Below are 14,635 nucleotides of genomic sequence, written 5' to 3' on the forward strand. Positions count from 1 at the left end.
GACTACTGGGGGCCTGTCTACACTGCCTGTACTATGATGTGACTACTGGGTACCTATACTATGATGTGACTACTAGGTGCCTGTCTTTACTGTGTGTACTATGATGTGACTACTGGGGGCCTATACTATGATGTGACTACTAGGTGCCTGTCTACACCGCCTGTACTATGATGTGACTACTGGGGGCCTGTCTACACTGCCTGTACTATGATGTGACTACTGGGTACCTATACTATGATGTGACTACTAGGTGCCTGTCTTCACTGTCTGTACTATGATGTGACTACTGGGGGCCTATACTATGATGTGACTACTAGGTGCCTGTCTACACTGCCTGCACTATGATGTGACTACTGGGGGCCTATCTACACTGCCTGCATTATGATGTGACTACTGGGGGCCTGTCTACACTGCCTGTACTATGATGTGACTACTAGGTGCCTGTCTTCACTGTCTGTACTATGATGTGACTACTGGGGGCCTATACTATGATGTGACTACTAGGTGCCTGTCTACACTGCCTGCACTATGATGTGACTACTGGGGGCCTATACTATGATGTGACTACTAGGTGCCTGTCTACACTGCCTGCACTATGATGTGACTACTGGGGGCCTATCTACACTGCCTGCATTATGATGTGACTACTGGGGGCCTGTCTACACTGCCTGTACTATGATGTGACTACTGGGTACCTATACTATGATGTGACTACTAGGTGCCTGTCTTCACTGTCTGTACTATGATGTGACTACTGGGGGCCTATACTATGATGTGACTACTGGGGGCCTGTCTACACTGCCTGCACTATGATGTGACTACTGGGGGCCTGTCTACACTGCCTGTACTATGATGTGACTACTGGGTGCCTGTACTATGATGTGACTACTGGGGGCCTGTACTATAATGTGACTACTGGGGGCCTGTCTACACCATCTGCCAAGAGTTGTATATAAGCTTTAGCTTGTTTGTTAGGGAGGGATTGGTACATGACTAATAGCCAAAAATATATCCCTGTGATACCTAAATAACCAAAAAGTAAAGCGTAACGGTTATTAACTATTCTGAAATAATATTGAGCCAAAGATATACAGATGAATAAAATGCCAGTGTCAGTATATCCTACATACAGTACCTGCGTTCCCTGTGATCCTTATTTTGGTACTTGCACACGTGTGTGCGGTCACAGCGGCCGCTCACCTTTATATACTCGGCTTAGTTAGTTATTATACAGATACTTTGTGGCCCTTTCGGCTGTTGGCTGAGATTGGCTTTTCCTGCTCTGACTTTGGGATGATGGAGGACCTGTCACAGCGGGACTAGAAGAAGGGGAGGACAGTGATGGATGAGCCGCCACATCCGGCAGACCCCTCCTCTCTATACAAGACCTTATTGTATCGGGTTATATTGAGGGGGTAAGTTCACCTCTTTACCCCTCTTAACCTCTGGCCTTCCCCGCCTTCCGGAAGAATGTTAACCACTTGTGTGCCCAGGCCCTGTCTGAATGGCGTCTTCCTGACTACCCTCTGAACTGTCCTTTTCCCTTCTATGGGGGTCAGTTAACTACTTGTGTGCCTGGTGGGAACCACAAAAGGGGGCAGTACTGGGGAGTAGGTTCTGCATAGGCCAATCCTGAATGTGCATCATGTACAGACATCTACAAGGCTAAGCCACGGGCACTGCCGATCAGAGGCGAGGTGCTGATCCTTACACTGCGGCCATAGTTGTATATACTAAGTGTATATCATAAGGTGTGTGATAGTGATGGGGGGTGAGGCTGTGATGTCATAACTGTATATAATAGGGTGCTCAGTATATGTAATAGTGATGAGGGCTGAGCTGTGACGTCTTATTGGTATATAATAAGGTGTGTGGTATATCAGATGTAGATGGGTCAGGACTATGATGTCATAAGTGTATATAATAAGATGTCTGACAGTAATGAGCACTTGGCTTCGATGTGATAACTCTATATAACAAAATATAATGTCTTCCACTCTACAACTAATGTGACTGTGATCCATGCAGGTGATTCAACAAGCTCTGACCCGTCAGCCCAACACAGCAGCGCAATATCTGCAGCAGATGTACGCAGCTCAGCAGCAGCACCTAATGCTGCAAACCGCAGCACTACAACAACAGCAGCAGCAGCAGCACCTGAGCAGCGCACAACTGCAGAATCTGGCTGCAGCCCAGCAGGTGAGCGCCACCTCCGCCAGGGTTGTTGAGGATAGCCGCAACTATTTTCTCTGTAATCCACATGGAACTAATGTCCATATTTATAGGCCAGCCTGGCAGCCAGCAGAGCGTCCCCTGCAGTCAGCTCCTCGCAACAGAGTCCTTCCCAGCCACTGACGGTGAGTCTACGAGAGGTCTGTCTGTCATGTTCCTGATGTATGTGTAGATTATGTGTTGGGGTGAACACTGTGTTATGTGGTGTAGACTATGGGGCAGATGGAGCCAGCCTTAAGACCCTGTGTCTGAGATCCTGTGTCTGAGATCCGCATAAATTGGAAAATTGTTATAGAGGGATTGATTCATATAGGCTGTGTAGTGTAGACTCGTGTTGTGTAATGTAATGTAGACTATGGGGGGGGGACTATTCCCTCTACACTACAAAATTTGTGTAGTTGGTAATAGTTACATCTTCGATACAAAAAAAAAAAAAGAGTCTGCGCCAAAGATGTGCACAGACCATTCTTTTTGTATTGCACCCCGCTCACCACTTTTGCACACTGTGTAATGTAATGTAGACTATGTGTTAAAGAGGACCTTTCACCACTTTTGGGCACATGCAGTGTTATATACTGCCAGAAAGCCGACAGTGCGCTGAATTCAGCGCATTGTCGGCTTTCCCGATCTGTGCCCGGTGTACAGAGCTTACGGTGTCGGCACCGTAGTGCTCTATGGTCAGAAGGGCGTTTCTGACCATTAGCCAGAGACGTCCTTCTGCCTCGCGGCGCCAATCGCGCTGTGCTGTGGAGCCGGGAGGAACGCCCCCCTCCCCGCTCCACAGTACAGGGCGATAGGCGCCGCGAGGCAGAAGGACGTCTCTGGCTAATGGTCAGAAACGCCCTTCTGACCATAGAGCACTACGGTGCCGGCACCGTAAGCTCTGTACACCGGGCACAGATCGGGAAAGCCGACAGTGCGCTGAATTCAGCGCACTGTCGGCTTTCTGGCAGTATATAACACTGCCTGTGCCCAAAAGTGGTGAAAGGTCCTCTTTAAGTTGTAGGCTGCGGGTTAGGGTGCAGACTGTATAATGGAGTTCAGACTATATGTCGGGGTTGTATGGTATAAAGAAGTGGTTCTGGAGCCTCATGTGGATTATAAACTCCGAGTTGTGGAGCTCACCATTAAATTATGTTATGATCATGGGGACAGACAGTGGACAGAATTGCAGACATAGGAGCAAAACTATAGGAGATGCGGAAGTAGAAATTGCTACCTGGCCCTTGACCCTGAGGGAGCCCCAAAGGTCACAAATATACCACTACTTTAAATGGCACAAGGTAGGTGGGGGCCACATTACAGATTATTTATTGGGGCCCGGCAGTGAAAAGTTACACCTCTGTGTAGCCATATCTAACCATGGTCTCACCTCCATTGTTTAGTTGAATGCTGCTCCTGATCAATACTCAAAGCTGAATGCGGCTCTCAAGGTATGAGGGTAGATTCACACGACCGAGCTTCACCCGTGAAACTCAGTCCGCATATTAGCTGGACCTAACGGCCTGGACATCATACCGGGAGAGGAACTCCTTGTAGTATAGATATCTATGATGCTAGGGTTCCCTGCCCCCTTTTGACATTCTGTAATGTATTGATTATAGCATGGGAAAGTATGTCGCTGGGAGGCAGGGACCCCTAGTAGTATAGATAACTATCATGTTAGTGCATCCAGTCCCGCACTCCACTTCGGATTAGGCCCAAATGGATGGGCCTAGTCGGGAGGGAGTGTCTTCAACATGTCGCTTCTTTTTTTCGGGAGCCGTTTGTTCCGGCTCCCGGGAAAAAGAACTGACCAGCTCCCATTGATTTCAATGGGAGCCGTCTCTTTGGTCAGGATTTTGAGGCTGATACAGCCTCAGAATCCTGACCAAAAACCCAATGTGAACTTACCCTTAGGGACTTCAGGGGTAGACAATGGGCTGAGGTGCACACATCAGTCTTACTAATTTCGCACAATGTGATGGGATGCAGAGTGTGTATAGGAGTATAGACTATATGTATTAACACACTATGTTGGGGTGCTGAATGCTGATTATTAGAGATGAGCGAACACTAAAATGTTCGAGGTTCGAAATTCGATTCGAACAGCCGCTCACTGTTCGAGTGTTCGAATGGGTTTCGAACCCCATTATAGTCTATGGGGAACATATACTCGTTAAGGGGGAAACCCAAATTCGTGTCTGGAGGGTCACCAAGTCCACTATGACACCCCAGGAAATGATACCAACACCCTGGAATGACACTGGGACAGCAGGGGAAGCATGTCTGGGGGCATAAAAGTCACTTTATTTCATGGAAATCCCTGTCAGTTTGCGATTTTCGCAAGCTAACTTTTCCCCATAGAAATGCATTGGCCAGTGCTGATTGGCCAGAGTACGGAACTCGACCAATCAGCGCTGGCTCTGCTGGAGGAGGCGGAGTCTAAGATCGCTCCACACCAGTCTCCATTCAGGTCCGACCTTAGACTCCGCCTCCTCCGGCAGAGCCAGCGCTAATTGGCCGAAGGCTGGCCAATGCATTCCTATGCGAATGCAGAGACTTAGCAGTGCTGAGTCAGTTTTGCTCAACTACACATCTGATGCACACTCGGCACTGCTACATCAGATGTAGCAATCTGATGTAGCAGAGCCGAGGGTGCACTAGAACCCCTGTGCAAACTCAGTTCACGCTAATAGAATGCATTGGCCAGCGCTGATTGGCCAGAGTATGGAACTCGACCAATCAGCGCTGGCTCTGCTGGAGGAGGCGGAGTCTAAGATCGCTCCACACCAGTCTCCATTCAGGTCCGACCTTAGACTCCGCCTCCTCCAGCAGAGCCAGCGCTGATTGGCCGAATTCCGTACTCTGGCCAATCAGCACTGGCTAATGCATTGTATTGGCGTGATGAAGCAGTGCTGAATGTGTGTGCTTAGCACACACATTCAGCTCTACTTCATCGGGCTAATAGAATGCATTGGCCAATCAGCGCTGGCCAATGCATTCTATTAGCTTGATGAAGCAGAGTGTGCACAAGGGTTCAAGCGCACCCTCGGCTCTGATGTAGCAGAGCCGAGGGTGCACAAGGGTTCAAGCGCACCCTCGGCTCTGATGTAGCAGAGCCGAGGCTGCACAAGGGTTCAAGTGCACCCTCGGCTCTGCTACATCAGAGCCGAGGGTGCGCTTGAACCCTTGTGCAGCCTCGGCTCTGCTACATCAGAGCCGAGGGTGCGCTTGAACCCTTGTGCACACTCTGCTTCATCAAGCTAATAGAATGCATTGGCCAGCGCTGATTGGCCAATGCATTCTATTAGCCCGATGAAGTAGAGCTGAATGTGTGTGCTAAGCACACACATTCAGGACTGCTTCATCACGCCAATACAATGCATTAGCCAGTGCTGATTGGCCAGAGTACGGAATTCGGCCAATCAGCGCTGGCTCTGCTGGAGGAGGCGGAGTCTAAGGTCGGACCTGAATGGAGACTGGTGTGGAGCGATCTTAGACTCCGCCTCCTCCAGCAGAGCCAGCGCTGATTGGTCGAGTTCCGTACTCTGGCCAATCAGCGCTGGCCAATGCATCCCTATGGGAAAAAGTTTATCTCACAAAAATCACAATTACACACCCGATAGAGCCCCAAAAAGTTATTTTTAATAACATTCCCCCCTAAATAAAGGTTATCCCTAGCTATCCCTGCCTGTACAGCTATCCCTGTCTCATAGTCACAAAGTTCACATTCTCATATGACCCGGATTTGAAATCCACTATTCGTCTAAAATGGAGGTCACCTGATTTCGGCAGCCAATGACTTTTTCCAATTTTTTTCAATGCCCCCGGTGTCGTAGTTCCTGTCCCACCTCCCCTGCACTGTTATTGGTGCAAAAAAGGCGCCAGGGAAGGTGGGAGGGGAATCGAATTTTGGCGCACTTTACCACGCGGTGTTCGATTCGATTCGAACATAGCGAACACCCTGATATCCGATCGAACATGTGTTCGATAGAACACTGTTCGCTCATCTCTACTGATTATTCTTTCCTGTAATCTTTGCAGCAGATTAGCCTTACTGGCTCTCCTCAAATCATCCAGCGTCCACAGACGGTCAGCTCTGCACCCCCCACATCCTCAGGTATCACTCAGCAGGCCGTGCTCCTGGGAAATCCTACTGCTCCAGCTCTGAGCACCAACCAGGCACAGATGTATCTGCGAGCACAGATGGTGAGTGGGTCAGTAATCCTGGAGGGCCACAGGGGGAGGTTAGGAGAACTGATGACTAGGTTTTAAGCCAGATACCCTTTGTAGGGGGGGAAGAGTCCCTGACGTGTATGGGCACATCATATATACTAGTAAAGGGAAGATGCTGGACAAGCCGTGCCCCTTATTACTGTATAACTGTTGAGGTCTCCTGGATGCTAGAGTTTGGGTTTGGGAGTCTCCAACAAATTTGCATTGGTCCCAGCAACCTCGGTTGCCAGATCCCTTATTGTGTCCTAGTTCCTTGTCCTCCATAAATTGGCACTCACCCTTCTTTTCCAATGATCTTGCCCTATCAAGCCCTGAGCAAACAAACTAAACTTGAATATATCATAAACTTCCTTGTGACTCTTCAGGAGCAGCAGCGATAAGGGAAAGGCTATGCCTAGAAATGCCTACCAATGTTACCCAACTAACCTAAATCTACCTGGGTCAAGAGTCTGCCTTATGGGAGCTAAAGTATCTTCCATCTGACCGTTGTGTTGGGTCTTCTGCTGTCAGTACTTTGGGTGAGATTGACACCCATTCAATTTATTACCTTGGTTGCCTTCCTTTGACCCCACTCAGGCAATGTCTTTGTATACAGGTGACCAAAACTGCACATATTATTCCATATGGGGTCTGACAAGTGATTTGTAAAGTTGCAGAATTACGTTGCGTTATGTGCATCCATGCCCCTTATAATGTAGATAGTGATATGCATGAATCAAAATGGGGCAGGTGGTCACCAAAGTCCCTCAGTGGTGCAGCCACAAGTCTGTAACGCCCAGTCGTGAGATCTTGGCAGAGAAGGAAGAATCTACCGAACAATGTCACAGCAACCAGAAGAGCCTTAGGGTCCATTCACACGAAGGAAAATGGTGAGGAATTTGGTGTGGAATTTCAGCGCTGAAAAAAAAGCCTCCCATTGACTTCAATGGGTTCCTTTTTCTGCTAGCAAAAGGAATGATGATCCTGTACGGTATGGGCAGTATAGTGTGGTGATGTCACCTCTGATGCCACATGGGGGCCACACTTGTAGAGAAGTGAAGCCACTATTATAACTCTCTGGAGAAGACATCATGATTGGTAGCTGACCGTCCTCCATTTTATTCCTTTCAGCTGATCTTTACTCCCACTGCCACTGTGAGCAATATCCCATCAGAGGTCAGTCCAGGAGCCAACACTCAGGTAAGTAAGCCTACCACTGGAGTCCACCGAAAACCAGCGGGAAGAGCAGGTTGTTACTGAGGGCCATAATGAGACCCCAATGCCCGCTCATCCTCGTGCTCTTGTGTAACGCAGGGGCCATGCCAGGTCCTGGTGCAGATGCTGCCGTCTTATTCTCAGGTACAGAATCTCGCTGTGCGAGGAGGAGGAGGCGTCAGCCAATCGCAGCTTCCCTGTCTAGCCATGAAACCAGCTACCGCCACCGTTAACCCTCATCCGATAACAACCACAGCACAGACCAAAACGACACAAAGTGCAACCTCAGCCGAAAGCCAGAGCGCAGAGAGCCTAGTGACAGCAAGTAAAACCTTGGTGACAGCGCACCCCATCATTACATCAGGTGAGGTGTTGTCAGCTACTATGTGAGCCTACTATACTCATATATACTACCTAAGGGTTGGTTCACATGTGCAGTTGGTAATCCGTTCGGGGAGTCCGCATGGGGACCCCCCCGAACGGACTACCAAACGCACTGGCTAGTGGTGTGCAGTGAAAGCACACAGACCCCATAGACTATAACGGGGTCCGTGTGCTTTCGGCGAGATCTCCGCACGAGTCATGCGAACAGAAAAGTAGATGGTGAAGTACTTTTCTGTCTGCATGTTCCGCGCAGAGGTCGCGTGAAAAGCACACAGACCCCATTATAATCTATGGAGATCTGTGTGTTTTCACTGCACACCGCTTGCCAGTGTGTTCGGTAGTCCATTCGGGGGGTCCCCATGTGAACTCCCGAAACGGATTATCAAACGCAGATGTGAACCAACCCTAACCCCACTAGTAGTGACCCTGGAAACCCTATACAGTACATGATTTAACCTCACTAGTATTGACCCTGTACCCTGCACACTATAAGTGACTCTCCACCCAACCCACTAGTGGTCAGTCTCTATGCCCATACTCTATACATGACATTGACCTCACAATTAGTGACCAAAATGTCACCAAGTGCTGCAGAGTAAGAAATGCTTTCAGAAATAGAAGTGTTTTTCGTTTATTTTTCTCAATTCTCCATAAAGTGAATGAAGACAAAGTAAAATCTAAACCCCATCAATGTTTTGTGCGAGTTTTGCCCCTTGGAGGAGGAGTGCTGGAAATGATGGTATGGCCACTGAACTCCACATCATCCAGTCTGTCTGGTATTATTCAAAGAGACAGAAGGATTGGAGCAAGCCTACAACCACACAAGACCTGTGCTTAGTTCTCCAAGATGGCGGGAACATTCCTTCCGAATTCCTTCCAAAGCTGTCTTCAAGTGTACCGAGAAGAACTGATGAAAGGAAAAGGGCAAAGGTCACACCAAATATTGATGGAATTTAGATTTCTCATTTCTTTATTCATTTCATTTTGTTAATTGACAAAAATAAACTATTAACCCTTCTATTTCTGAAAGCATTCTTCACTTTGCAGTATTTTCCCACACCCACCTGATACTACTCACTGGTGGTGAGCTTGTTCCATGACTGTGTCCTCATTAGTACTGACCCTGTCCCTGTATATACTGTACTATACATAACTCTGACGAGTGGGGGCGCAGTGTGTACCATCGCACACGCTCCTTACATTCCGCTTTCCCTCTACTGCTGTTTTTATGTCCTGGCTGGTATAAAAGTGGGAGATCTATTTTACATATCGGTGAGCGCGTCCCATATTCTTATACGTACATGTACCACTGATAGGTTATATTGCTGCTTTTTGAGACCGAGCACCACTGAGGTCTTTTGTGAAAGGTCCTTCCAGGTGCTACCTGCAGAGGGAGGAATTAAACTGATTTAGGGATTTGTGGCTAGGTCATTCCTTTTCATTCTAACTCTGACCACACTAGTACCGCCATATAAAATATATATATATATATATATATATATATATATATATATATATATATTAAACTCTAACCTCACTAGTAGTGACCATACATGCACATATACAATACATTTCTCTGACTGTACTAGTAGTGGACCTTTACCCCCATATATAGTACATATTTCACATTGCACTAGTAGTGTCCCTGGACCGCCATATACAATATACAGTATATATCACAATGCACTAGTAGCGATCCTACTGTATATCTCCATATACAATATATATATATATATATATATATATATATATCACAATGCACTAATAGTAATCCTATATCTCCATATACAATACATATATCACAATGCACTAATAGTAATCCTATATCTCCATATACAATACATATATCACAATGCACTAGTAGTGATCCTATATCTCCATATACAATGCATATGTCACAATGCACTAGTAGTGATCCTATATCTCCATATACAATACATATATCACAATGCACTAGTAGTGATCCTATATCTCCATATACAATATATATATCACAATGCACTAGTAGTGATCCTATATCTCCATATACAATACATATATCACAATACACTAGTAGTGATCCTATATCTCCATATACAATACATATATCACAATGCACTAATAGTAATCCTATATCTCCATATACAATACATATATCACAATGCACTAGTAGTGATCCTATATCTCCATATACAATACATATATCACAATGCACTAGTAATAGCTCTATACTCCATACATAATAAATATATCACAATATCTAGTAGTGACCCTATACCCACATATAAATACCTATATCACTGCACTAGTAGTGACACTGTACCTCTTCTATACAATACATATATTACATTGCACTAGTGGTGACCATGTACCCCAATATATAATACATATACCACAATGCATTAGTAGTTACTCTGTCCCCCCATATATAATACATATACCACAATGCACTAGTAGTGACTCTCTCCCCCCCATATATAATACATATATCACATTGCACTAATGGTGACCATATAACACCCCTCCTATATAGTACATATATCACATTGCACTAGTAGTGACCCTATACCCCATATACAATATGCATATCACATTGCAGAAGTAGTGATCCTGTACTCCTGATATACAGAACATGTCTCAGACTGCACTAGTCCGGATCCTGTTCTTTCATACACTGTCTACCAATAAGTATTTGGACACCTATGCAAATAAAGAAATCTGCGGTCGTGATGTATTTTACGTCTTCACACCATTGAATATTGTGTAGCAAACAGCTTTGGCACTAGTCACATGCAAGATGCCACAAAGTGCAGAGTTGTCCGAAAGGGGTAATTGTGGGGTACCACAGAAATGGTCGATCCTTAAGGGACATAGCAAGTGAACTGAATTACCCAAAATCGACAGTGACCCATGTGATTACAAAGTAGAAGGTAAACGGTGATTGTCCGAATGTGCCCCGAGTTTGCAGACCCCCGAAACTGGGAGATAGAGACCAATGAGTGCTGGCCAGAGAAACCGCACCCAACCAATGGCTCACATACACCAGGAGTTTCACCAGGCATCTGGGAGTATCGTGTCGATCCATCCCATCCGTAAGGAAGCGTCTGCTGGGTTTTCATGGTCGTTCCGCCGCCCATAAGCCTTTGATCACAAAATCCAACCGCAGTGCTCGGCTAAGATAGTGCAAAAAATATCGACATTGGACCGTAGATCACTGGAAACGAGTTCTCCCTCTACCGTTCGGATGGCAGGGTCGGGGTTTGGCATCTGCCTGGAGAACGCCTCCTGCCAGAATGCATTGTGCCCACAGTAAAGTTTGGCGGCGGTGGAGTTATGGTCCCGGGGGGTTTATCCTGGTATGGACTGGGACCCTTGGTCCCAGTGCATGGTAGGTTCAACGCCGTTGCCTATTGCACTATTTTATATAACAGTGTGCTTCCTACATTATGGCGGTTTTATGGGTCGGACTAAAGTTACTTCCAAGATGACAACACCAGCTGTCATGTAGCGAGGTCTACCATGGCTTGGTACAGTGACTATCAGGTTAACTGACGCTGGGTTCACACCTGCGTTTGGGGTCTCCGTTCTATGGTTTCCGTCTTCTGCATGCCAGAAGACGGAAACCATAGACCGGGTCCGGCCGTGCGCGGCGGTGAGCGTTTTAGGCTCTCCGCCGCGAAACCGGATTTTTTTATCCGGACACAGAGTACTGCATGTCCGACTCTGTGTCCGGATTATAAAACCCGGTTTTGCGGCGGAGAGCACAAAACGCTCACTACCGCTCACAGCCGGACAGCTTTCTCACCCATTCAAATGAATGGGTGAGAAAGTCTCCTGCAGGTTTCCGTATCCTGCCTGTGTTTTAGGCAGGAAACGGAAACCTAAGTACGGAGTGCCGGGCCGCAGATGTGAACGAGCCCTGACTGGACTGGCCTGCACAGAGCCCAAACGTGAACCCTATCGAGCACCTCTGGGACGGGTTGGATCGCCGAGCTAAGGGGTGCAGCAGCCGTCCAAAATCAGCGAAAGAACTTACCTGTCTTCTCCAAGTCAAATGGAATACAATCCCACTAGACGTCATACAAGGACTTGTGGAAAGCATGCCCCCGGAGGGTGGAGGTTGTAATTGCCGCTGCAGAGGCTTTACCAACTATTGAATATGAATAAATGTTATTTTTCTATTCTACCGCAGGTGTCCAAATACTTATTGGTAGACTGCGTATACAGGATATGTCTTTGACCTCACCAGTAGTGACCCATACACAATACAGCTGACTGCTTATATATTACATATAGGGACCCCCTTCTGATCTTGTCTCGGGAGGCCACAGACAGACAATTCCACCCTTTTCTACGAGACAGAAGTAGCAGTTGTCATGGAAACAGCCCCCACTTCTGACAAATATAAATAATTGATCTACCATTGCCTCAACCCCAGGCTTTATATTAACCCCATGTGTGCCGCAGGCCCGCCAGACATGAGGTCATTAAATATTTATGGGACCAGCAAGTCCTGACAAGAACCCAGAGCTACAGGGAACAGATTCATAGAGAGATGTAAGGTAATGGAGGCTACTGTGCGTAGACGGTATAGGGATCGTCCTCTATTACTAGACTGTATAGGGATCGTCCTCTATTACTAGACTGTATAGGGATCGTCCTCTATTACTAGACTGTATAGGGATCGTCCTCTATTACTAGACTGTATAGGGATCGTCCTCTATTACTAGACTGTATAGGGATCGTCCTCTATTACTAGACTGTATAGGGATCGTCCTCTATTACTAGACTGTATAGGGGTCGTCCTCTATTAATAGACTGTATAGGGATCGTCCTCTATTACTAGACTGTATAGGGATCGTCCTCTATTACTAGACTGTATAGGGATCGTCCTCTATTACTAGACTGTATAGGGGTCGTCCTCTATTAATAGACTGTATAGGGATCGTCCTCTATTACTAGACTGTATAAGGATCGTCCTCTATTACTAGACTCTATAGGGATCGTCCTCTATTACTAGACTGTATAGGGGTTGTACTTTATTAATAGACTGTATAGGGGTTATCCTTTATTACTAGACTGTATAGGGATCGTCCTCTATTACTAGACTGTATAGGGATCGTCCTCTATTACTAGACTGTATAGGGATCGTCCTCTATTACTAGACTGTATAGGGATCGTCCTCTATTACTAGACTGTATAGGGGTCGTCCTCTATTACTAGACTGTATAGGGATCATCCTCTATTACTAGACTGTATAGGGGTCGTCCTCTATTAATAGACTGTATAGGGGTCGTCCTCTATTAATAGACTGTATAGGGATCGTCCTCTATTAATAGACTGTATAGGGGTTGTACTCTATTACTAGACTGTATAGGGGTTGTCCTCTATTACTAGACTGTATAGGGGTTGTCCTCTATTACTAGACTGTATAGGGATCGTCCTCTATTAATAGACTGTATAGGGATCGTCCTCTATTACTAGACTGTATAGGGATCGTCCTCTATTACTAGACTGTATAGGGATCGTCCTCTATTAATAGACTGTATAGGGGTTGTACTCTATTACTAGACTGTATAGGGGTTGTCCTCTATTACTAGACTGTATAGGGGTTGTCCTCTATTACTAGACTGTATAGGGATTATCCTCTATTACTAGACTGTATAGGGATCGTCCTCTTTTAACAGATTGTATAGAGGTCATCCTCTATTACTAGACTGTATAGGGATCATCCTCTATTACTAGACTGTATAGGGATCGTCCTCTATTACTAGACTGTATAGGGATCGTCCTCTATTACTAGACTGTATAGGGATCGTCCTCTATTACTAGACTGTATAGGGATCGTCCTCTATTACTAGACTGTATAGGGATCGTCCTCTATTACTAGGCTCTATAGGGATCGTCCTTTATTACTAGACTGTATAGGGATTGTCCCCTATTACTAGACTGTATAGGGGTTGTCCTCTATTACTAGACTGTATATTGATCGTCCTCTATTACTAGACTGTATAGGGATTGTCCTCTATTACTAGACTGTATAGGGGTTGTCCTCTTTTAATAGACTGTATAGAGGTCATCCTCTATTACTAGACTGTATAGGGATCACCCTCTATTACTAGACTGTATAGGGATTGTCCTCTATTACTAGACTGTATAGGGATTGTCCTCTATTACTAGACTGTATAGGGGTCGTCCTCTATTAATAGACCGTATAGGGGTCGTCCTCTATTAATAGACCGTATAGGGGTCGTCCTCTATTAATAGACCGTATAGGGGTCGTCCTCTATTACTAGACTGTATAGGGATCGTACTTTATTACTAGACTGTATAGGGATTGTCCTCTATTACTAGACTGTATAGGGGTTGTCCTCTATTACTAGACTGTATAGGGGTTGTCCTCTATTACTAGACTGTATAGGGGTTGTCCTCTATTACTAGACTGTATAGGGGTTGTCCTCTATTACTAGACTGTATAGGGGTTGTCCTCTATTACTAGACTGTATAGGGGTTGTCCTCTATTACTAGACTGTATAGGGATCGTCCTCTATTACTAGACTGTATAGGGGTTAGCCTCTATTAATAGACTGTATAGGGGTTGTCCTCTATTACTAGGCTCTATAGAGGT

At 46.0% G+C, this 14,635-nt stretch overlaps 1 protein-coding gene across 2 annotated transcripts in view; it reads left to right on the forward strand.

Annotated features, from left to right (window-relative positions):
- The window catches only part of PHC2 (polyhomeotic homolog 2), a 50,682-nt gene that overhangs the window by 19,591 nt on the left and 16,456 nt on the right, over nucleotides 1-14,635 (forward strand). For both annotated transcript variants that reach the window (XM_075277839.1, XM_075277840.1), the window contains exons 3-7: nucleotides 2,029-2,199; nucleotides 2,286-2,357; nucleotides 6,259-6,423; nucleotides 7,561-7,629; nucleotides 7,789-8,008. In XM_075277839.1, coding sequence (XP_075133940.1) covers nucleotides 2,029-2,199; nucleotides 2,286-2,357; nucleotides 6,259-6,423; nucleotides 7,561-7,629; nucleotides 7,789-8,008 — 697 coding nt within the window. The remainder of the gene's footprint in view (nucleotides 1-2,028; nucleotides 2,200-2,285; nucleotides 2,358-6,258; nucleotides 6,424-7,560; nucleotides 7,630-7,788; nucleotides 8,009-14,635) is intronic.

The sequence above is a fragment of the Leptodactylus fuscus genome, chromosome 6 (genome assembly GCF_031893055.1).
Source record: "Leptodactylus fuscus isolate aLepFus1 chromosome 6, aLepFus1.hap2, whole genome shotgun sequence".
NCBI classification, from domain to species: domain Eukaryota; kingdom Metazoa; phylum Chordata; class Amphibia; order Anura; family Leptodactylidae; genus Leptodactylus; species Leptodactylus fuscus.